This window comes from Colius striatus, chromosome 2 (genome assembly GCF_028858725.1).
Source record: "Colius striatus isolate bColStr4 chromosome 2, bColStr4.1.hap1, whole genome shotgun sequence".
Lineage (NCBI taxonomy): Eukaryota > Metazoa > Chordata > Aves > Coliiformes > Coliidae > Colius > Colius striatus.
Window position 1 is genome coordinate 68,499,768 of NC_084760.1, and position 26,264 is coordinate 68,526,031.

Here is a 26,264-nt window from a genome sequence, read left to right on the forward strand (position 1 = left end):
GTCAAATATTTATAATGTAAATGTACAATTAAAAGTTAAAAAACATACCTGTTGCCTGTTACTGGGCATGTATGGAAGCATTGTTGATACATGAAACATTAACTCATAATCTTTATAGGTAGTATAGAGGGAATGTGTTCCTGTTGAATCAGCTGAAAATTAATATAATCACAAGGTGGTCAGTAAAACAGAACATTCATACTACTGTTTAGGACATCACTCTTTGTACGCTCTGATTTAAATCTATTAATGCAATTTAAACCTTTTTTTCAATAGAGCAAACCCAATTGGCTAAAGATCTACTCTCCAGTTTCATGCAGTGACATATAAGAGGCCTACAAGAAACTGCCCAAAGAGTTTGCTCTCCTTGAAGCCTAAATGATACAATTTTGAATATTTTTTTTCATCAAATGAAAAAAAGAACAAATACTTAGCTATTAGAGTATAGCTATCTATATTTTCATTATTAAAACATACTGTAGGTGAGACATTTAAAAACCATAAAATATGTATGTAATACATTGTAGTATAATGCCAAATAGTTTTATTGGGATTTTTCAGATCTTTAAAAATTAAGAAAATACATTACATATATGATATGCCTTAATATTTTAATTTCTTTTATTTATGAAGTTTATTAATGTAAATAGAAGTATTTCTGGATGTATACAGCACATTAAAAAAAGTTTTACTACATCACTCTCTTTCACACATTGTTTAAGGCTTTAAGGTTTTGTTTTAAATATCAACTGTTTTCCAAAAAGAAATCGAGTGCCCATGTTAGTTCTCCAATTAAAAATATATAAACATCATTAAGTGTAAACTTCAAGGGTAACCATACCATAGCTGTGGCCCTAAACCTTTGCATGTTTGAAAACATTTGTGTATGTATAATTTTAAACACATTCATTTTACAACTGGCTTTCTAAGTTCTGCTTATACAACAATAAAATTAACTTCATTTGTAAGTATTGGTGTCGTATAAGTTAGTTACGTAAAAAACAGACAGCATTTCCACTTAATTTTCTCACTTGAAAGTTGTTAAAAATAAGCAAATATTATTGCAGTCCTCTATTTTAAATTTTTTGTTGAAAATACAATTCCACTGTAATCTTTCCATGGCATTTTACTAAGACAGAATTTTTGAGATAAAAAGAGGAAATTAACTATTTGGGAAATACAATTCTCTGCTTAAACTACACTGATCTCAGCAACCCTACTCCCTGACTCTTTTTGCAATTAGATACTAAATTAAGCTAAATTATCTTAACAGATATTGCACAAACCAGTCCCTTTAAATATAAACTAAATTATAACAGAAAGTAAAAATGTGGCAGCAATGTCCTCTCATGGCCAAGGCGGCCAATGGCATCCTGGGGTACATCAAGAAGAATGTGACCAGTAGATTGAGAGGTGTTCTCCTCCTCGTCTACTCTCCCCTGGTGAGGCCACATCTGGCGAACTGTGTCTAGCTCCAGGCTCCACAGTCCAAGAGAAAGAGGGAACTTCTGGAGAGAGTCCACAGGGAGGCAACCAAGATGATTAAGGGACTGGAACATCTCTCTTAGGAGAAAAGGCCGAGAGATCTAAGGTTGTTCAGCCTGGAGAAGACTGAGGAGGTCTCTTATCAGTGGTTATAAATATCTAAAGGGCAAGTGTCAAGAGGATGAGGCCTGTCTTTTTTTCTGTAGTTCCCAGTGAGAGGACAAGGGGTGGTGGACACAAGCTTGAACACAGGAAGTTTCACTTGAATATGAGTGAAAACTTCATTATGAGGGTGAGGAGTCACTGACACAGGCTGCCCAGGGAGATTGTTCAGTCTCCTTCTCTGATGGTTTTCAAAACTTCCCTGGACGTGTACCTGTGTGATCTGAGGTGAATCTTGCAGAAGGCTGGACTGGATGATCTCGGGAGGCCCCTTCCAAACCCAACCATTCCATGAATTTTGAAGGCAGATACCTTACCCTTAAATCAGTTCTTTCCTAATACAACATCCTACTTATTTGGATATTTTTGATTTAGCACCTTAACTTTGGAAGTGAGCTAGCAAGTTTTCTTCTGAAATCTAGTCGCTTGCACTAAGCAAATTGAAATCTTTTAACTCAACAGATGCTTTACTGAACACCTACTAAGGCCTGCTGTGAATATATTTACATAATGGTTGCCACTACAAGCATTACTTAGCTGACAACTTTAGTGAAAAAAAAAATGATATCTGGGCTGATAGTTTTTCACCTCATTCCTTTCTGAAAATTAGTTTTACTTCAAAATCTTGATAAAAATTGACAATTTCGGGGGTTTTTTTCAGTTATGTAACAACTCCCTTTTTCAGAAAAGCACCTTTTACCAAATGGAAGGGAAACACAACTACTCCTCTGTAGATATAAAATTGCAACCTTTCCTCAATTCCTTTCACCTTCACTTTTCTCTTTTCTTCATAAGGAAATTAAATGTAAATATAATGCAATTATATTCTATACTTGAAGTATGACTATTATAAATTAGAATATTAATATTCTAATAATAATACTTTATTCCTAATTTCTAGTAGATTGATATGTTTTAAAACATACTAGACAAGCTATATAGTGTTGAATTGGTTAAGTTTCCTCTAATTTTCTTATTTCTTCATCTTTGGATTTAATATAGCATGCCACTAAAAGTGTACTAAAAAAGGGCAGAAGCATGTTTGTAGTTAATATATTCCACATGTTCTTCACATTTGCACTGGATCCGGCATGGATGGAATTAGTTTTCTTCATAGCAGTCCATATGGTCCTGTGTTTTCTAAATATGATCAAATCAGTCTTGATAACACACCAGTGTTTTAGCTGTTGCTGAACAGCGCTTGCAGAGCATCAGTTTGCTCTGTTTATAACACGGTTCCCCATCCTAAGGAGTATGCTAGGGGAGAGCAAGAGCTTGGGAGGAGATGCAGACAGGATAGCTGACATGACCTGGCCAAAGACATATTCCATACCATATAACATCATGCTTTGCAGTAAAACTGGAGTGGGGAGATTTTTTCCATGATGTTCAGAGTCTGGTTGGCCATCAGCCTGCTGATGAGAGGTGGCAAGTTGCCTTCACATTACTTGTTTTTGTGGGGGTTTTTGGTTGGATGGGTGGTTGTTGCTTTGGTGGGTTGCATGTTTTGGTGTGTTGGGTGTGGGATTTTTTGGTTTTGGGGTTGCGGTGGGGAACAGTGTTTGGGTTTTTCTTTCTTTCCTTCCCTTACTGAATTGTCTTAATCTCAACTCACAAGTTTCTTTTGCATTTGGCCTTCTGATTTTCCACTCCATCCTGCTGGGGAGTGAGTAAGCAAGAAAGCGCGTGGGAGTTTACCTGCCAGACAGGCCAATCCACCACAACATTCTACGTTCTATATTCCATAGGAAATGGACCAATTACTTACTTATAAATATACTAAATACACAGACTAAATTAAAAAATCACAACCCTTTAAAGCAATAACCTATAGGTAGTCAAATATCTGAGAACAGAAAAACTTAATAAATGTGAACCCTATAAAAACTGAGCAAGAAATATTATCAAAACCTTATGTCTTCCAAAAATGTAGCTACTAGAGATTAAATTATTACACTATTCCCAACCTACAATCAAGATATTATTCAATTATAAATACATCCAGAAATACTTGCTCTGTCATTATATTAAAAAAAAAGATCATAACACAAAAAAGTATAATTAAGTCAGTATTTTACATTTAACATAAGAGTAGATATCTTTTGGAAAAAAAGTATTTATCTTTGTGACCTCTCTTAATTCAATTCTCTTTGCTGCAAACTATGAGAACATATTATGACAGGCCAATATCATTAAAGGCACGTGGTCTTAGTAAAACATTAGAATTTTGTTACTGAATGATACAAACACAATGCCAATCAGCAATGTACATTCATACTAAAGATGACAAATATAGAAATTGAATTTGCTTGACAGACCAGCATATAATTTAATATGTAAAAATTACTAGGTGATATTTGGTCATGCTCTGATTCAGGGGAAAAAGGGTAAAATCAAAACACCTCTTATGCCTTTAAATTTTTCATCCCTATTTATCAATCCATCCTAGAAGCCTGACAGTTACAGCATGTTAATAAATATTTCTACACATTAATTTGAAAAATGAGTTACTATTCTGTACTGAAACAGGACACAACAGTCTATCAAGCCTGAATTATTGAAGTGAAACAAGCATGGATTTAAGCAAAGAAGCAATAATGTTAATAAAAATAAAAATGGTGCTTACACAGGTTGATAAGGCTACTGAATTGCAGCTTGTCCACCTTATAAGTTACAAATTATAAATATATCATAGGCTTCAGCTCACTTTTTTTTCACCATTTCCCATCACTACTAGAGATGGAGAATATGAAAGACTTCTTGAGTTGCGAAGTTAGTCTGCCTTCATTGCAAAAGCATGAGGTTTTATCACCAACTTCACATATCTCATTACCTGCTGAAGACTGGCCTATGGACAGTTTATCTGCACTACCAATCACAATGTACACACACTAATATTTTCTATAATTTCTAATACAAATTATTAAATCTCTCTCCAATGCTGTATGGGAGATGACTGTCAATCATGGCACGGCAACTTTGATAATGGAAGAGAAATCCTTTTATGACTTGTGACACTGATCAATGTTCAAATGTACCATTCAAAAAAGGGAAAATTCAGATGTATCCCAATTAAATGAAGACTGATGTTGAAGTAGCAAAAACATGACAGAGAGTCCTAAGAAACATGCTAGATCAGGTGGACAAGTGGCAGGAGGAACAGAGAAGCAATGGAGAGGACAAGATTCCTATACCTTTGTGATTCTGTGAAAGGCAAAATATCCCTTGCAAGACAACCTTCCCTTAATTTCCTCTAAATAAATCTTTCTAAGTTTCCCTATTGGCAGCTTATTTCTAAGTTCAAGTAATTTTCCTCTCTGATTAGAAGAGTAAGTTAAATATACACAAGTAGCAGCATTTAATAGTTCAAAAATAGGTACTTTGCTAACAAATATACTGCTTTTTTATTCTAGACAGACCATACACAGTATATAAAAATGAATCTATCTTCAGGATATAATTTGCAAGCTACAGCAAAAATAAGGACATGAATCAAATCATAGAAGGGTTTGGGTTGTAAGGGACCATAAAAGGTCATCTAGTCCAACTCCTCTGCAACGAGCAAGGACATCTTCAACTAAATCAAGTTGATCAAAGCCCCATCCAGACCGACTTTGAATGTTTCCAGGGATGAAGCATCTACAACTTTAGCAAACTGTTCTAGTCTTTCACCAGCCTCACAGTAAAAAATTTACTTCCTTATATCTAGTATCTATATCTAGAAAATGTTACAATAAAGTAGATGAATAACTAGATATCCTTATTTCACGGGTCATAGTGATCAGTTGTCAAAATCTTGTAAAAGCTACTCCAAACTAAGAATGAGTTAAGTGAAATGTAAAGGCACTGAAAAACAGTGCTAATAAAGATCTGTGTTAACATATCATTGACTTTAACTGCAATACTTCAAAAATTCAACAAATTTGTACAATTCAATTACTATACTAAACCACCTGGAGAAACTGAAACATCTGTGGAAATGGCAGTAATAATTCAATGGTTAGGAAGATGAACGTTCATCAACTGTGAAACAATAACATGCATACCATCCACATGAAACTAGAAAATTGCAAAAACTTGATTGCTACTCAAATACAAACACCAGTATGTATTTTCAACAAAAAGAAGCACAGTAGTTTAGTTTAAATAAGGAAAATGGTCCCATGTCATGACTCCATATTTTGAAATACGTGTTTTCTTTTGCCTTTTTAAGGATAAGATGTAAAAGTGTAGCAGGGAAATCATTATCTATCTATATATATAAAATATATCACTCATGGTTATCATACTAAGTGTAGACAAATGAAATTTGTTGCTTTGATTTTCAGTTCTACTGATGCCTCAGAAAAAACAAATAACCTTTCAGACAAGGTGTGACATATGCTTTTATCATGTTTCATCTTCCTCATTTACCATATCAAAATGGTAATCATTTTACTAATCAAAACCCAAAGTCAAGAGCATGGAAAGACAAAATAGGATTTGCAGAAGATCAACTAGGTAATTACAGTTTCAACCATAGGTCACAAACATAACTTACTTTTATTATCTAGCTGAGCCCTATATTTACTAAATCCTTTTAGTCGTACTCTCTGGCCCAGCAGATCAAGGAACTCTTCGAAAGCTGGTCCTGCCATCTCATTGTTATACATTTCTTCCTCCGTGCTTTGGCCTGCTTTGCAGTACAAGATACCAATCTTATGTTGAAAACTCAGCTGAAATTTAAATAAAAAGGGGAAATGAAAAATTAAAGAAGCAAAGGAAAAACAATACTAAGATAAATATTAACAATTAAAATATTAAGATTGTTGTAACTCCTGGCAGAAGTTATCTGAAAGTGAAAAAAATAGTGTTCTGATTTGGGAAATTAAGAAAAAACCCTAACAAAACACCACAAAAAACCCTAACAACTACCTTGAAAGAAAATTGAATTGCCACTATTCAAGTACAGATAAAAGCAGTACATTAAGACTTTTGACTTATTTATCTAGAAAATCTTGCTGGATGTTATAGTATGAGAATTTTAATTGGCAATTTTTATATAACTGTCATCTTTCCCAGGTTCAAAACAAGGTGAGCTTATTTTCCCTTATTTCTACCCTTTAACATTCAGCTCAGTTATAACAGGCCTTCAGAACAGTAATTTCTGTAACATGTAATCTTTTGTCCTCCCCAAAAAATTGTCCATTGTTAAAAATTATTCCTAATTTTTGAAGCTAGAAATCAGATTGCAGTTAAATAGTTTTGTTAAACAGACTAGAGTCTTAATTATAGAACATTAAAAATATATCAATTATTTCTATTAAAAAAAAACAACTCTAAAAACTATAAAAAGAGATTATTACTTCTTGAGCAGAGTACTGTCTTGTTTTCTTAGCTTTTATGCACACTTAAGATGACAAACAGGAAACCTCCATGTGAATGCATTAGTCCTATTACTCTTAACTGACAACTTTTAGAGCTTCACAGATTGACAGAGACTACCCTTCATGCCAGGTTCCCTTAAGACATTTATCCATATTCATCACTCAAATAAACTCTCTAGCTGTAGACTTCTGTTAACCAAACTTCAAAATTAGTGTCTAAAATATGTGTGTTATGCATATAGTCCTATTAAAGCAAAGGTGACAAGAACAGTCTGCTTCACCATAGTCATATGTAATACATGGTCTGCCACGTTAAGTACCTTGTAAAACTGAAATCCACAGGCACGCTACTGCAACATTGTTTTACTACAGCAATTTTGAGGAAAAGTTACAGGTTGAAAATACTAAAAGGTCAAGAAAACAGACATACATGAAAGAAGGAAGTGTCAAAAATATCATTCCAGACCTCAAATAATCCTTAACTTTCCTATTCAATAAATGCTGCATTGCTGCATTTTAAGTGGAAAGTTGTATACAAGGCAGTTGCCAACAGTCTATTCAAACATAACAAAGAGAAACAAATAAAAACCCCAACAAAAAAATCCACAAACAAAAACCCTGCAAAATACTACCTAAATCATTGTCATCCCCAGAGAAATAAAAACTTTCACTATACTTTTACTAACCTAGTCCTCTGTGTTTTTATGATGCTCCTCCTTTTTTAAGCTAGTACTCTTCCTTTGTCTCCCATGCAATTCAAGATTTAACTTGACAGCATTATCGGCTTAACTATTTACCTTCATACACAATCAATACACAAAAAATCCTCAAGATGTTCAAGTTAATGAAGAACTTAGGTAGCATCATTGACACTAAGAATCTCATACCCAAAAGGTAAATATATGAACATGAATTAACGGGGAAATGTTAGACTATTAAATTCAATAGCAAAACACTTCCATTACATCAATTGGGCCTGAAGTTCTTTTCATACTATCAAGTTGCCTATCAGTAGGAGAATTTCTCATTTTAACTAGCAAAAAAACCCCTAACTCCATGTTTCAGAAGATGTGTATTTATGGCAATGCATACTACAGAATTGGGCCTACTGATATAGGAAAACCTACAGCCCAACAGGAATAAGACTAATGTATGATGTATGACCTACAACCTCTCTGGTGAGCCCCAATCCATCCACTCTCTTTGATAACTGTTTCATATAGAGGCAAGCCCTTGTGGAACACAATCTGGCAGGAGGCCACTGGCCAAGGAGCAGTTAGGAACAAAGAACAGGCTTAGTAAGGACACAAATGAGAAATGCTGCAATAAGGTTTCACCTGAGCAGTACCAAACATAGAAGAAATAGGACCTATGCCAACAATTGATGTGGAATGGGAGGGATGACAATATGAAATAAAAAAGTTGATTCTGGGTTATAGATGCGCTGTAGGAGGTGCCCTAGCCAGACTACTGAACTCTGTAGCAGGGTGGGATTAAGATACTGGCTTGTTCTTCTCAATTCTTTTTCACTGGAAGCAGATGCTAAGCATCCAGAATGCTTCGTTGTTTGATTCCTTATTTTGAAGCACTACCTGGAGAGAGTCACATATTTAAAAAAAGGGTCTAGGTTGCTCACTGGTGACTCTTTTACTCCATGGAAAGGTAGTATGAACATTTCATGCAGGAAACTAACACATAAACATTAGATTACAGGAAGCAGTGTTTCTTGACACTTCACAGCAGACTCAAAATTATTGTGAGCACACTACTACCTCTATCCCTGCTCTGTATGAAATAGTTAATAGTTAAACCACAGGCAAAATAAGTCAATTTCCTTGACTTGACACTTGAATTGGGGAGTGACCAAGTTAAACACTGAGCCACCAACAATAGGGGCAACAACAAACAGTAAAGAAACCTCTCAGTAAAATATTCAGTCTAGAAATATACAGTTATACTCCTTTGTTCTTTCTGAAGACATCAGTCATTATTGACTTTGTCCACGAATATCAGTATAATTTCAAACAACATTGAAGTATACATCTACCTTCCAACCTACTATTTCGTGGTTAAAACATTGTCTTAGGAGACATTTAAGATGAGGATCTGAAACTGTAGTTCAAGGAAGGAATTAATCATGGGATTTTACTCCATAGACAAGTATTTAAAACACTAGGCAATTATGTACAGATTTGATCCTCCCATAACACTGTCCCTAAACAAGACAACCGCTGCAAGTTCATTTGCAGTAATATGAACCTCCTATCTGTGTGCTAGTAGCACTCATATGAATATGAAGTTAGAAGACATCAAAAGCACTCTGATGCCAAGATCACAGGGACTGTGCAGAAGCAGTTATCAAGGTCCCTTTAAAAAGTCAGTGCCTAGGAAAGACATTATTAAATGAGCTTTGGTAGGATCTTCTTATGTAGTGCATATAACTGGCACGGAAAACTATCAGAATATTTAAAACTGATAAAGTTTGCCAGATTTGAAATGGTACCACATGTTTATGCAAGTATTTTTATGCAAATAATTGCAGACATGGTTCTAATGTCATGATGTCTAAAATAGAAATGTTACATTTAATTTAACACTGAGAACAATTTAATAAACTGACATCAGAAAATTATTTCTAAATCCATTTAGTTACTTGAGTATGACACACATTAAAGGTGCATAGCAGTCCTTCCCAACTCAAAATGACTTGCTCACTACTGAATCTTGACACAGTTTGTTGTCTTTTTGTATAGTGTAGATTCTTTATCATGTAACAAGAACTTGTTGACTTTCATCATGTGAAGATTTTAGAAGTTTTCAGGCAAGGAACCTCAAGAGATTAAACACTCCATAACCACTAAACATCACTGCAATCAAAGCTCACAATTTTGGGGAGCTTTTTGTAAACTTCAGCTTCTGGCCTAGAGAAAAGTAAACATTCCCAGAGGAATGAGAGAGGAACAAAACAAACGCAATACTCAAGCATTAGTATAAATGGAGAGAAGTAACAAGGCAGAGAATTAGAGAGAGGCTAAAAAAAATTAAAACTAAATCCTGTCCATGTGATAGATAAATAGTTGACTCCTTTTCTTCTAAATGCACAGCCAAATCTAATGGTAATCATCATTACACCAGAATAAACTGGCAATATGCGGATTCTTTTTTATAATATTGAAATTCTATCAAGTACCCAATTTGCATCTACTTTCTAGTCATCTGAGAGACAAAGTTTTATCCATACGTTTCCTCCATAATCCATACTAGATTTCACTGAAAACTATGAAACAGACGGAAAATGAATTAAAACCACCAAAACAATCTTCAGTCTTCCAAGGAACTATGAAAACATGTAATACACTGTTACACAAAATGAATGCTATTCTGTGACAGTATTTATCCTCTATATAACGATTCGTATTTTTGAATTCATGACACTTCAGCCAGTCATCACCTCCAGTTGCCAAGCATAGCTCTTTTTACATTGACTTGATTAATAAGTGAAAGCATCAAGTATGTAAGAGGATTAAAAGCATAAATGGATCTCATACCAGTTCTATGCACAGCGTTTAGTCTATGTTCAAGTAATTATCTCATAATAAGCAGCACATAAGATACAGTAATGTTACATTTCACAACAGGATTGAATTTTCAGAATTAATCAGCCAAAATAATTTTTTAAAAAGTGTTATGTACAGTTATCTCCAAGTTAGAAGCTGATGATTAAAGAATTACTTTGGTCAGTTCAATGGATAATATCCATTTCCAATTTTGAGTTTGGGAAATATTCAGGTCACGTCAAATAAAGCAGTACTCAATACTGTCTAGAATATACTGCTTCTCTGAGCAGTGAATATTATTTATTATATAAAATTCAGCTTGGACAGGAAAAACAGAGCACAGCAGCACATCAGGAACTCTTAGACTCAGAATTGAGTGCTTCCGATTTCCCCTTATTGTTTTACCAGAAGACATGATAAACACAGGATAAAATAAAGACATTTGTCAAAACGAATTTTCAATTGAAAGTTCTCCTCAAAGACTACAATGAATAAAAGCAGTGAAATGTACATTCAAAACTAGCTTAGCAATCCATGCAAAAAACCAGTTCTCTTCCTTATTCTGCATTTACTCAGTTCTGAGCAATTGTTACAGCAACAGAGGAGACAAAAGAATTCTGCTGGACTACCAATGTTAGATGCAATCACTAAATTTGAAACTGAAATAGCATTAAAAAATTAATGATACCATCTTCTTAATCAGTTGGATACATCAGCTGGTTCAATCTCAGAATAGACACTGACTTTTGCCTAGAAAGTGCGATCTTCATGTCAAATGAAGACTTTTTTTTGAAAACTTGCCTTAAAAATTGTTTTAAAAGCCATCACAAGCCTGTCCTTCACGAAATATTAAAAAATTGTAAATTTATCACTAGCTTTGAATGAAGTACATTCACTTTATTGAACCAAGTAAGTATCATAATTTCTCTCTCCAGTTTAAGCCATATGACTATTTCATTGCTGTGCAGTTAATTCATCAGTCTCAATCACAATTTCAGTTGTTTGAAACCAGAATCATTCTGTTCAAGTAAGACTATTTCAAGTTAATCAGCAAATGTTATTGTGAAAAAATATCCCAAAATTTTAGATGTAGAGACTTACCCCCTTACCTGTACATATAAATAAAGTATTAGATGCATTGTCAATTGAATTCAGCATTTGTACACAGTAAAGCACAAATATTGTGAAAATTACATCTCACTGATGCTAGAAGTTTAGTTATGATCTTTCTCTCGTTCATCTAAAGCAAGTCTCCATACAGCAATATTTTTTTCCTGAGCAGCAACAGATTTTTAAAATAATTAAAAAAATAAATTTACAAGAAAAATCTCATTTTGTCAAATAGATACACACAAGTATCTTCAAAACCAAGAACGTGAATGCTTCACATTACAGATCCATTTTTATTAACATCATCTGAAAAATATGTAAGTTTTGGGTTTTTCTTTTTTTCTAAATTAACAGTCTTTAAAGAAAGGTCATGTGCTACATACCCCTTGTTCATCCAGTTTAAGCAGCTGTTCAGGTACTTTGGGGGAGTTGGATGCCTGCCTCAGGCACTGAATGCTCAGCTCTGGTATTACATACTCTAGTACCTCTTTGAGTGGCAAACCTCTTGCTGTGCCATGCCGAGCAGTAGATGGTATAGCATCTTCTAAAATTGCTCCTCTGAGTGTAGTAAGCTGCCATAAAGGTAAAACACATGAAACATTTTTAATTCCAATACTATGATGACTTTTAAAGATATAAACTTGAGGTTTTAGTAAAAGCATGGAAGAAAGAATGGGAAGGAAAGATTCCTAGTTTTAATTTAAGTAAAAAGATGACAAGAATTTTCAAAGAGAAAATAGATGCTTACTGTCTTTGTGATAAACACATTTTTTTGTTTAAAGAAATTCACCAGTGACCTTAAGTTATGCTAACTCCTAAGACTATTACTTTTTAAATAAAAAAAAAATTAAAACACCAGGAAAACTAAAATTTGATAATTTTAGTGCCATACTGCCCTAGTAGGCACAGTAGTTGGACGGGCAAGGTAAGCCATATCTAATGGCACCTTCATTTAACCCATTCACCTCTTTTTTTTTTAAACTATGCTTTACCTTCATTGGATTTCTGAAAAAGAAAGTAATTTCTTAGAAGTAAGCTGAATCACCTCTCCACATACACATACAGAGACAGACCCTTTTGGTCAATAAAAGAAAAAGCTAGCCTAAAAATATATATTTTTTCCATTGTCTGTTTGTAAAAGCATATGAATCCAGAGACACCAGGTCTAGCTAGCACTCTTTTATGTTCTAATCACAATAAATTTATGGTTATTTGCTGCAATAACAACATTATGTGTTTTCATACAAGTCAAAGCTAGTTGCTGTGATAAAGAAATTAGTTTACAAGAGAGTCTAATTTGCTTGAAATAGAAGTGGAGATGTGTCCTTCCACAATGATCACAAGCAAGCTATTCTTCCAAATAAGACAAGTCTTTTAATCAACATATTAATATTCCTTCAAAAATCATATATGTTGAAGTATATAAAAACATCCCACAGGAAAATACTTCTATGAAATTATTTTGAAACAAAACACAAAAATATGAGTAAGTCATAGTACTAGCTTTCCTATTTTCCCCTCCTTTTCCCTTATATTTCATAGTCTTCTATTTATATCATTAGAAATTTCACATCAAGCAGCTTGATCCAAACTTATCTTCAACTTTGTTCTTATCATATGCTCCCTTGCTTCCACCTTGCAGTTGCCTTAAGGCAACTTACCTGCTTTTGGGTGTCTGCTCAAAAACTGAAAAAGTTTATGCAGTACAGAAGAAAAAAGCTTTGTTCCAAGAGTAACTACATTTACTAGCAGTACAATACACATCCCTTTCCCATTAACAGATCCACTTTCAAAGTTAGCAACATATCCTCAAACAACTAGTAATCTAAGCTCTAAGTTAACTTTTCCATTCCTTCGCAGAACTACTGCACGAACATTACCTCACTTGTCCTGAAAACTATGCGATAGTTGAACTGAGATCCTTCTTTCTCCTTGGCATCTTCAACCTTCTCCCTTCGGATACTGACTGCTACAGGTCCAAGATTTTCATCTATTCCAAAGTAGTTCTGATGATCTTTTGTACAAGAGTGAATGAAAAGAGAATAATGAAATATGAGTCTCCTAGAAAATGTTCCTAACATTTGATTAAAAATGTCTTCAGTAAGAAAAATATTTTTGAGTTTTGAGATCTGTAAATACATTGGGTTGTGATCTTCTGAACAGAATGATAAGTACATAAATCACAAAATACTAACTTTGATGAGCAGAATGGTCACTCGTATCACATAAATTACTGCAACGGCTGCTACTATGAAATTTATTTTGCATTTCTTTGTTACTGTGAAATGAATCATTTTGCTTGATGCTGTAAGAAACTGCTTTGAGAAATCTAAAACACTTCAAGAAAAGCTAACAGACTTCAAACAATTAAGGTTTCTTAATTTCAAGGTTTTTTTGAGGATAGAAACTCTTCAGACATTGATGACTAGTTAAATTCATCGTTGAGCCAATTGGTCCAGTCTGGGAAAGTAAAGCACAACTGACAGAAAAGTAAGGTCAAATTAGAGATCGTTTAAGCAGACTAGACACACTCAAGTCCATGGGACCAAACAGATACATGTTGAGGGAGCTAGACAGTATCACTATAAGGCTATTCTTTGTCACTTTTGAAAGGTCATAGAAAGTGGTTATATCCATCTCTAAAAAGAGCAAGAAAGGCGTTCTGGCAAGCTATACACTAGTCACCATAAACCCTAGTTCCCAGGGAGATTAAGGAACAAATTATCATGGAAGACACTTCCAGCCACTCGAAGGACAAAAAGGTGCCTGGAAACAGCCTGCATAGATCTACCAAATGCAAATCATGCATGATCAACCCAGTCACTTTCTACAATGAGATGACTGGCTTTATGGATGAGGAAGGAGCGATGAATGTCACCTACTTGTACTTTAGCAATGCTTTTTACACAGTCTCCCACAGTATCTGGGTAGCTAAACTGAAAAGGCCTGGTTTGGACATGCAAATTACAAGGTCACATAAATTGGCTGGACAGCTGGCCTCAAAGGACTGTGATCAGTAATATGAATTCCAAGCATTAGCCAATTACTAAAGGCTAAAGGGTTTATTAAAAGCTGATAATGGATTTATTACTGTTTGTTATTTTTTCAATTGATCTAAATGATGGAAGGGAGTGCATCCTGAATAAGGTCGTGTATATGATCAAGCTCAAGGAGAACAGTTTATATTAGGGCTGTAGTTTAAGTTACGGCTGTAGCTGGGAACAAAGGCGAATAACTGTCAGGGTTTTAACAAATGAGTAATATGAGCATAGGGTAGATACTGAAATGTGTAAACTGTGCAGTACTTTACAAAGGTGGGCAAAGGCAGTTAACTCATCCACACAGGTAGAGTCCTACAGCTGTAGGGTGTCTGTGCTTCGCTTCTTACTCTCTCCTGTTCCCCTGGAGGCAGCTGCTGCTGAGTTGGGACAGCTGAGATGCACGTGAACCAACTCCTAATCCACTGAAGTTTTCAACCTGACATGTTAAAACAAACCCTCCCTTTGACAATATGAGAAAATGGACTGACAAAGACTTTATGAAGACCAACATAGACTTGTATCTGGAACTGAGCAAGGCTGGGGGACAAAGTGCTTCAGGAGCAGCCCTGTGGAAAAGGGTTAGGGGTCTCTGGTGAGCAATAGGCTGCAACAGCACCCAGCAGAACCCCTGGCAGATATGAAGGCTAACCACTTTCTAGTAGGCTGCACTAGCAAGAGCATACCAGCAGGTCAAAAGATGAAATGATTCCTTTCTGTTTGGCACTTGTGAGGCCAAATAAGGAGTAGTGTACAGTTTTGGACAGAGTGGGAGAAGGCCAGCATACAATTACCAAGACAACTGGAGGCTGGAGCATATAAAAGATGAAGAGTCTAAAAGAGGTGGGCTTGTGCAGCCTGGAAAAGGTTAAGCAGGACAATAATTGCAGGAACCCACTAGCTGATGTGGTATATAAACAAAAGACTCTGATGTACAGAGAGAAAATATAATCAGTCATGACAAGATGCAGCCCCTCAGTGAGGGGAGTCAAACACAGGAACAGGTTGCTAGGAGAGTTTGTGAGATATCCTTAGAGACAGTCAAAAGCTAACAAGTCAACTAAAGGGGAATAGGTTTGAGCAACCTATTCAGAATCTATTTTTAAAGGCAGCTTTAAACAGAGAATTAGACTGGATAACCTCCATAAATGTCTTCCAATACAATTCATGCTAGAATTCCATATTTTAAATAGTAATGAAGCAATAGACTAACTTTTAAGATTATCTGGATTCCAAAGCACTTTGCTAGTAGTTTGATGCTTGGTTTGGGGTTTTTAATCATGTATTTATAGACACGTATAAGGAAATTTTCACAAAATGTCTTTCGATGAGAAGTTATACATTCTCTCAGAATGGATACAAAAAAGATAGTTATCTCTACATAAATGACAGTCTTATTTGTCAAATCAAGTTTAAATTAAGTTCCCTGCAGCTTTTCAAAAATCTGTCTATGAAATATGTTCATGATTACAGTTGATCTTCCATTGGAGAGAAAACGAGTAGCAGCACATTACAATTTGCACCTTTTTTTGGAAGGAATATCTGGGATCAAAAGGGCATAGAGAAAATTATTCAGTCGTGTTCACCAGCTACATTCGTTCCCTAGTCTGAGCATTCTACTTGCATGGATAGATTATACCTCATGTATTTACCAGTGCTAAATTCAAACTTTGAGCCTTAATTGGGCAAATTTGTCAAATAGAACAGGATTTTACAAGATGGGGGCAAGAAGAGAAAGAGAGGGAGAGATTCAGATGCTAAACACTTTAAACAACATAAAAACTCTCCATGGATGCATATTCAAGGTTTTGACAAAAGGTAAACTTCTCATTTAGGGCTTTGACTGCCTTCCAACCTATAAAAGGGTATTACACTGTTACTAGATTTCTTGGCTGCAGTATTATTGAGGAAAAAAAAATGAAACTTGTAAACACATTACAAATAAAATAGAAGTTTCAAGAATGGGAGTTAAATAGCTGAAGCAAATTTAAGAATAGAATTGCAACCAATATTCTGGCATTTGGAAAAAATATTTTTAATTCAAGGCTTTTTTTAAACCTCATAAAGTACAAACTCATGAAGTTCATTTACATATATTTAATTTTAAATTATCAATTAGAAAGAAGAGATAAAAATAAGTGCTACTTTTTAGCTGCTTAAAGAGAGGTGGCAAAATATTCCTCATTTTTCACTTTTTCATTTTGAAGAATAATTGCCAATTTTTTTTCTGGTACAACAGTCATATACAAAGCTGAGTTAATGCCAAAAGTTTACTAAGCCTCTGTGTCTCTTTTAGGATATTTTTTCAGGTTCATATTAGCAGATAGACACAATTAGAAATTAAGAAATGGTTGCAAGTGGCCCTCAAATAAAAACCATTGTAGTAACAGTCAAATCTCAAGATATCACAAGGATAATTGCACAAGGGGAAAAGGACAAATCAATGGTTATAAACATACTTGAATTATCCTTTTTAAAAATCAGCATAGCTTTTCATCCCCTTTTATCTCACAAAAATACAGTTTCCTAAAAGACTCCATTAATAAACAAAAATCATGAGAGAAAAGAAAATATTCTAGCTTTTACAAACCTTAACAAAAAAACTGAGAATATATTTTCCATAAACATTAACATATTTTACATCAGTTGTGTTGGATTTGATTTTAACAATAGTTACAAAGCTTATAAATATGCAGTATAAAACTACAGCTCATTTCAGAAGACATTGCATTCCAAATCTCTCATTTCTTGAAAGGGGATGGAATAATTAGTGCTACACATGCCAGAGTGTTGCTTCCATGCATCTTAAAACAGAAATAAAACTTGTATGCTGACAAGTGCCAATTATAAAACTGTGAACTAAATCAAATATTCAGAAAGTTATTTCCCTTTCAGAGATATCTTGTTAAAGGCAAAGAAAATTGGTGGCATTACATACATCTATATACGAGTGACTATTGTTTGCTTAATTTTTATTTCATCCTTCCAGAATTATTTTGCTAAATTCAACTGTGCTATATAATCTACAATTCAATGAACAATCAGCTAGGAGAGTTCACTGTCATGGAAGGGCATCAAGTAAGACTCAGAAGGCATATAAATGTCACTTTTTCTTATATGGGAAATCAGTAGAGCAGTAAGACATTTTGGTACCCCAGGCAAAATACCTCTTTTATTTTCTCTATCCACAATAACCTTTGCTTAGGTGAGAACTGTGTTCAGTTGGAAATAATCTGGAGATTCCTTATGTGCTTGATCCCTTGAGATAATAGGTATTGAAAATTTAGTTTAGACCCATGAGCATATTTACCCTGACTTGCTGTCTGTCTCATGAAAGCCATCCAATAGAGATTTTTCTCAAATAGCTTCTATTACAGGACTATACAACGATAATGTGAAAGGGGGCATGAGTTATATATCATTGTAAAGGTAAGCAGGTCACACTTTATTATTGCATATTAAATGCATCACATCACATTTATTTTTTAAGAACTTTACCTACAGAGCAATTAGTAACAACATCAATAACAATTCAGTCTTCCTAGTATTATACTATGTAGGATTAAACTCTCCGATACTACTTCTTAACCTTTTAATACTATATCCATATAAACATACTTCACTTTTAGTCAAGAGATCATATATCCTCAATAGTAGAAGCTAATTAAATCTAATTACATTTGCATCACCTTTCCAGAAAGATCAAAAGGTTTGTTTATTGCATATTATTTAAAGTGGTTTTGAGTACTCTCTGTATTTTCTTTTTCTAACCTCTGACAAGATTTGCTTCACAAAAAATGCTCAGCCCTTCAGAACATGTAACTCATCCATGATATAAATGTCTTCTTTTTTTCCTGTCTTGCCACCACTTTTACCCATTGACAAAGTTCCTTTCATTTCCATCTATGACAATTCTTTCTTCTTGCTACCCCTCAAAAAATGCCACCCTTTTGTTACTAGTTTCCCTTCATCCTCTTTCATATTGACTCCCTCAATACGTTTTTATCTTTTGCAACCTGCTTAGTTTAAAAGGCATTTTGAACCTCTGAATTTACTGCCTGTTCCTTGCTTAGCTCTAGGTCTTCCTTCTTTCTCTTCCATGACAGATCCAGATTTTTTTCTTCCTTAACCTTTACATACAGTGTTTTTACAGACAGTATGTTCTAGGTGTCTATTATATTGTGAAACAAGCACTGAACTTGATCCTCTTTCAAGCCTCTCTAAAGTGTCACAGGAAGAACTACAGCACAATGCTTATTTCCTGGTGTTCAAATATAGTTAGAAAGCAGAGGAAGTATGATTTCAGGAAGACTTGAGCAGTAACAGTCTTTTCAAGGACGGAAGCTGATTTTTTTTTCCTTGTAACAACAGCAGAAAGACTGAGCAGTAAGTCATAATACAGAAAGGACAGAGAAGTAATTTGCACAACACAATACCAAATACAGACAGCCAAAGTAGATCACAAAGTGGAAGCAGTTTGTATGAATGGCGACTCAAGTCAAGACAATTCTTTTCTCAGGAGAGTATCCTGGAACTTTGCATTCCGAACTTTTCCTAAAAGATTAGAGTAAAAGGCTAGGAGAAAGGCATAAAACAATCTTCCTTAAGATGAAAAATTAAATAGCACTAGAAACTGTTTAAGGAGTATACATAAGTACCTACAGCATGAAAGGTGCCGAGGCAGCACCTTTAGAAGAAAGAAGACAGAAGCTTCAAGAATAAAACCTTCTCTTTTGGAGGCACCTTTCAGAAAACCCTTCCAGGTATCATTACTTCCGATGCACTTGCTGGATATAAATGTCTCCTGCTCACCAAGAAAGTTTGGTTCAGTGAAGTGAGTTTACGCTCACTTCACTGAATGAATTTAAATGACCCCACACTTAGTGAACTTACACAAGGATTACATAACTTTATACAAAACCCACAGGTTGTTTAATATCCCTCTGGGAGAGCAAAAATAATAGGCTTAATTTTAGTAAAGACTTTAATACAGTTTAATACTGTAACACTTAGGTCTCTCTATAGAGAAGAAGGAAGAAAAAAATCTTTACTAAGCAACTTAAACCAAATGCATGTATACCACAGAACAGTTGCATTACAAAAATTTACCTTTTCCATAGAAGAACTTGCGGTAATAATATGCTCCAAGATCAATGTGTTCTATGATGTAACGCTTCACTTTTTCTCTGTGAATGGACTGGTTTTCTCTTGGTACTTCCAGTACTGAAACACCAGCATTTGTGCAATGGGAACTCAGAGAAGACTCAAAAGAACAACTTTCACCTGAAGAAAAAGATGCTGAATTTGCCCTAGAAAGTGCAATCCGTCTGTCTCCTTCCCCACCAGTTTCGTTCCTGAAGTATGGGCAACTCAATACTAAATCATTGCTTTTCCCATCACCCTCATCAGCATCTAAATTCTCTTTTGAATTGAGGTCCTCTTTGCTTCCCAAGGGAGATTCACAGTTTCCCGTTTGGCCTGCTGGCATCTGAGTTTGTGATGCAGCTGAAGCCCCAGTGGTTATATTTTTTCTTTTTCCTACATTTACTCTGGTAGCCATTGCTTCATTTATATTAAACAAAACACTCTGAACATCATAATGTGCAAAACATTTCTGGCAGTTCCAAGAACGAATACTTCTGTCAAGTCTGTCATCCAGATCAGATGAAAACTTAAAAGTTTCATGCTCGCTTTTAACTGTTCGCAATTTCCTAAATAGAGATGTTTCTACGGCTTCTGATTTTAACCTCCTCTTGAAAGATTTCTCCCTGTCTCGACCAATAAGTAGGGCACTATCCATATAATCCAAGCCAGAAATCCTGACAAATTCTCCCCTGGAAATCTGTGCAGCAGCATGGAGACTTGGAGAAACTGTAGGATCACAGTGGAAAAACTCAGGAAATCCAAATGGAGCAAGGGTTTTATGTTCAAAATTCTCCACTCGGTATCCTCTCAGCATTGCAAAAAAATTTTCTCCAGACAAACCCTGTCTGTCAATCGAAGAGGTACTGCCATATTCTCTATGAAGAGCTGCTCCAGTATTTGGGTTAACAGCATTCTGGTCTAACACATCTTCAGCATCAATGTCACTTATTGTCACATCACTGTTGCTTCTTTGCCTTATGGGATGAAGTCCTCTTTGAGGTGAATGAACAAAAAGATCTCCAATTGAATATTTTCCCTCAGTAAATTCCAATTCTAGCTCTTCTTGCTGTCCATCACTTTGGTCATTTTGTCCATTTGGAAGTACTGAGCCAACACCTTCGTAACTTGTTGGAGGTCTGTTTTCCCAAGCAGCTTTACTCAGCTCTTTAGAGCAATCCTTTTTTGGAGGCCATTCAGATACCCTTGCTCGAACACCCATTTTAGGCACAGCTGGTGTACCATTTGTTTGACTATTTTCACTTTTGCTAGATGGATTTGAAGAAACAGGAGGACCCATGCTACCATTCAAGGCTTTAAGTTTTCTAGCAAAATAATCATCAGATTGCATGGTTCTTGAAGAGTCCCTGAACTTTGAGGAAGTTCTGCTAACTTTGTGCTTATCTTCTTGCAAAGACCTTTGATCACTCATGTCCAGTCAGTGCAAGGGAAACTGTTACTATTGCATAAATTTACTGTTACTTCTGTTATTACATTGTCATTTATCGGCCAATAAACTGCAATACAAAATACAGATACAGTCTTCCCAGAAGTGCAAGCAGAAACTTCAGTATACCATTTTTGTACAACTTCTGTCCGGAGAACAATCTTAAAACATTTCCTTCAGTTCACACACATTCCATTCAGTGTTAATCCAGAGAAATTTCTTTTATCTGTTCATAAAAAAAAAAAAGGGGGAAAGTGTATTAAAAAATTTTATAGTCAAAACAGTAAAATTCCAATGATACTTGTAGTTACACAATATCCCATGAAACTGGAACTTATGAGACTTGCTTTGTATGGTTTTATATCATCTGCCTCTCGAAAACCCAACAAATGCAACAATTTCATACAATGCCCACAGGACGCGAGTAATTTGAGCCCACATTTCTCTCATGGGCTAACCAGTTCACAGACGCTGAATAGCAGAAAAAGTTCTGCCAAGAATCCTGGAATGGTAGGAGTTGGAAGGAACCTCTAGAGATCATCCAGTCCAATGCTCTGCTAAAAGCAGGTTCCCCTCCATCAGTTTACACAGAAATACCTCCAGGTGGGTTTGGAAGCTGCCAGAGAAGGAGACTCCACACCTTCCCTGGGCAGCCTGTGCGAGGGTTCTCTCATCCTCAAAGGAAATAAGTTTTTCCTCATGTTCAAGTGGAACTTCCTGTGTTCCATCTTGTGCCAGTTACCCCTTGTCCTGTCCCTGGGCAATACAGGAAGAAATCTGGACACATCCTCTCAACATCCATCCTTTAAGTATTTATAAGCCTTTTTAAGGCCCCCTTCAGCCTTCTTTTCTCGAGGCTAAACAGCCCCTGGTCTCTCAGCCTTTCCTTTAAGAGAGATGGTCCAGTACCCTGGCCATCTCCACTGGACTCTCAAGCAGCTCCCTGTCCCTCTTGAGCAGGAGAGCCCAGAACTGGACACAGGGACTCCAGATGAGCCCTCACCAGGGCAGAGTAGAGGGGGAGGAGAACTTCCCTCAACCCGCTGGACACACTGTAATCACTGAGGGTTGTTGTTTTGGGTTTGGTTTTGGTTTTTTTTCTTTACACAGCATGAAAGAACATAGTCATCTCAAAGACACCTTTTTCAAGTTTGCCTGAAAGTGGCACAGAAATGTTACTGGGGCAAGACTGGTAGAAAATGTAACTAAAATATACGAATGAGATAGACAAAGAAAAGTGTTTTAGCCCATTTAAAAGAACATTTTCAAGAAGAGTAATTTCTCTACTATTAACTAATTCAATTAATAAATTTATTTTGTTTTTTCCCATCTTCTCTCTCTCTAAAGGGAGATCTACTTGCCTTCCTCCTTTTTTTTTTAGTGTAAACTATTATTTAGCTGTGTAAAATAGTTACAGTTGTTTCTACAACATTTGGTTGGAAACCTAGACTGTTAACTCAATTACTCTGCTGAAGAACACGTCTGTTGTCCTCCATAAATAAGAAAAGGTAGTAGCCTTATTGATAAGTGTTTATTTGATTACAAAACTGGAATTTTTAGGTTAAAAAAATAAATCTTCAATGGCTTTAATGGTCTTAAGAATTACTATGATGAATGCTGTGAAGATTCGTTTGCAGCTAGAAACTATCCTTTAACCTACCGTATAAATTAAAGAGAGAGACAAGATAGCATGTTATGTATTGCCTTTTCAGCTTTTGTTCCTTGAACAAAAATGCCAACAAAATGAACTTTTATGATGCTGGAAATAAGCGTGATATGCATTTACTGGAGTTTAAATACAGGTCAGGTCAAACTAGCCTGGAATATGAATTATTCCCTTATTTCACTGAAGAACAGAGTTGGTAAAACCAACTTAGAAGTGCTTTTTCCCTTACCATAAAAAGTATTTTAAAACCTCCAAACCAACAAACAACTAAACCAAAACTAACCAAACAGAATCCCCACTCTTTTTTCCATCCTAAAAATTTGTGCAAAACTAGTGAATCAGGCCACGAACATAATCCATCTTGAAATGAGATTAGGGACAAGGTGGTGGGAGGCAGAAGGAAAGTGCAACAAATGCACAATAACACCTTAGTTATTCTTAACTCAAATCCACAATGTGATTTGCTGTTCGGCCTCACAAACAGCTGTATTTGTCAAACAAAAGAGGGCCTGAAGGCCACAGGAAAACAAGATTTTGGGGTTTTTGTTTTGTTTTGTTTTCTGGTGGTGGTTGTTGATTAAATACTTGATGAAATACGCCTTGAATGTTTTGGACCTGAAAAGGTACATTGCAAAAGGTAGCTTTTAATGAATTATTTTTCATTACAGTGTAAAGCTGTTGTGGCAGAAGACCAGAGAAATGACTGGTTTAGAACTGTATATTGACAGTTTATTGGAAATACGAATGTTTGGAGACATGATGCAATATATTTAAGGTATACTAGTAAATACTTTGGAAAAACTCTAGGGTTTGCATTATTGACAAAGTCACAGAATCTCAATGTGCCTGTCTTTTATATAAATGACCAATCCTGCAACTTCCTAAGTACTTCAACAAGAGTCCTGCAACTAGGTACGTGTTGACAGCTGACCTATGTTGATGATAGCACTATATTCCTCTTTATTTGTTGTTCAAGGTTTTTCTCTCTCCATAGTAAGAATTCAGCAATTCACAAACACTCCCTTATAGATGTTGATAATATTTAACATAAGATGATTTTGTGTGCTGAATTTAATAATCTACTATTTCCATAAAGAACGGTATCAATATGATCATGAGTATCCTTCTCTTCAGGCCTATACAGTCCTTTTTGTCAAGTTCTTCTCTCTCTCTCTTTTCATCTCATCCTAGCATTTAAGAAGGGAATCACTGACAGATATGGTCAGAAAAGAAAAGCTGGATGTCTACCCTGCTGTTATGCTCCTTCCAATGGTTCCCACTAAGGCTGCTGGATGTTATGCAAATAACTTAAGTTCCTTCCACACAGCTACAAAGACTTCCTTCTGAGCTCAATACAGCAGTTGGTTTGTTAGCCAGAGTTACAGCTCTTTAACATGGAATGATTCCAAGTTTCCTGGGGACCTGGATATGTGCCCACAAATGTTCCTATGCCAGTAGCAGAGCAATGAATAAGAACTGTACTATTGGACTATCCTGTCAAAAGAAGGCTGTTTGGTAACGCTGCCTCATGTCAGCCTTGATAGATGGAAATGAATTATTTAAGAAGTCTTTCTGTGATCATTTTGTTGATCAAGACTTTGGAAATCTGCCCCTATTATTATGTAATGTTATCATCCTAAAAAGAATGCATAATTTGGATGAAAGCATTAATCTCTACTATTTATCAAGATGACAATTCTATAAACCATGACTCTCAAGCTCTACTGAAAAAAAGAAATGGGAAGTGCAATTTGATAAAAGAGGAGTATAGGCAGGAATAATATGGCAAATGCTGAAGATCAGACATTTAATTTGCATTCAATTGATTCTACAGAGCATTTTCCGTGTGCTCAGTTTGGTTAGTTTCCACTCTTCAAAGGGAGACACAGTAGAAGAGTAGCATTAGGTATTTTGCTAGTATAACAGAGTAGCAGTTACATAATGTCTACTTTATGGGACAGCAAAGTTTGCAAGGAAATTCTGCCTTCAGGTGCATACTTTTAAGTGCAATGAAAAAGAATGGTGAAAAGGAGAAATGAACATGGTTTGTGAGCTGCCTGTATTTTCACAAATTCTGGACTAGATAACTCACTGAACAACTTTGCCACAAGTTTTTTTGCCCAAAACTAAAGTAGCTACCAGAAAAATAGTAAGTTTTGGAAATGAAGAAAACCATACAATAAAGTTCTTTAATGAAAGCTCAAACTCATTTCAGTTTGCTTATTTTTAAAAACAGACATGTGAAACGTTTTTAGATTTACATATTTTCAGTATATCTACTATCAGCTTTTTTTTTGTTTTTTAATGATTCCTAAATCAACACTATCCAATTTTTAGAACCAAAGTGAGGACTATGCCTGGTTTTCAAGTCATGTTACTTACTTTTGTGTATAAGCTAGAAAATTCTGGTCATATTGAACTGTGATATAACATCACATGACAGTTATGTCATCATGCAGGAAAATTATTACTGCAGATAACCGTATGGAAGAGGAAAATGAGTTCTTCATACATTTTTTTCATGCAAATATCTTTAGAAAACCATGATATTTAAGCATTATTGTCTTTAAATAGACTATTTCTTTCAAAGTTTTCTATGAGCCAAAGTGAATATTAAAGGATAACACTAACTATAATTGAGCCACTCATTCAGACTGCAGCTGTGGAAAATGGATTTTAAATAATACAATGAACAAATAATGATCACAGCTCATGAAAAAATATTTCAAATTATTATACATCAAATTTACCATTAAAGCTATAACTCAAGTATAAATTATTACTTCTTATATGTACTTTTCAGATACTTGACTAATATGCAGATATAGACAAAAGGCAGAAGGATGTCAAGTCTCTAATTTGTCTAATGGAAATACATATGAACTACTGTGTAGTTTGTTGCATATTTCCTTAGTTGTGCTATATTGCCTCCACATTTACAGTCTTTGCTTGCAAGAGAAATGCAAGAACAGAAATTGAGAAGAATCCTTTGTTGAAATGACATAGTTACAGAAATATATCTACAGGAAAAAAATCTACCAACAATCATACCACAGCTTGGCCAATGTGGAGGCTGGGGGGAAACGAGCTATAAAGTAAGAGCAACAACAGCCTACTTGATTCTCAGTGCTGGTGCAAGACCATCATATTTCTTATAAAACATTGGAACTGCGCTAGTTTGAGACTAGTGCAAGATTTGGTGTAAATAGAAAAAAAATAAAAATCACACTATGTTCTCCAAATAGAGTTCCATTCTCCAATATAGTTCCCTTTTCCAACAAAGAAAACAGT

General features: G+C 35.2%; 1 protein-coding gene across 3 annotated transcripts in view; it reads right to left on the minus strand.

The window, feature by feature from the left end:
• SIPA1L2 (signal induced proliferation associated 1 like 2) overlaps nucleotides 1-26,264 on the minus strand; it is a 145,219-nt gene that overhangs the window by 63,035 nt on the left and 55,920 nt on the right. For all 3 annotated transcript variants that reach the window (XM_061990991.1, XM_061990992.1, XM_061990990.1), the window contains 5 exons: nucleotides 19,828-21,533; nucleotides 13,561-13,694; nucleotides 12,064-12,252; nucleotides 6,188-6,362; nucleotides 49-152 (listed from right to left, as the gene is read on the minus strand). In XM_061990991.1, the coding sequence (XP_061846975.1) occupies nucleotides 49-152; nucleotides 6,188-6,362; nucleotides 12,064-12,252; nucleotides 13,561-13,694; nucleotides 19,828-21,292 (2,067 nt within the window). In that variant the 5' untranslated portion in view covers nucleotides 21,293-21,533. The remainder of the gene's footprint in view (nucleotides 1-48; nucleotides 153-6,187; nucleotides 6,363-12,063; nucleotides 12,253-13,560; nucleotides 13,695-19,827; nucleotides 21,534-26,264) is intronic.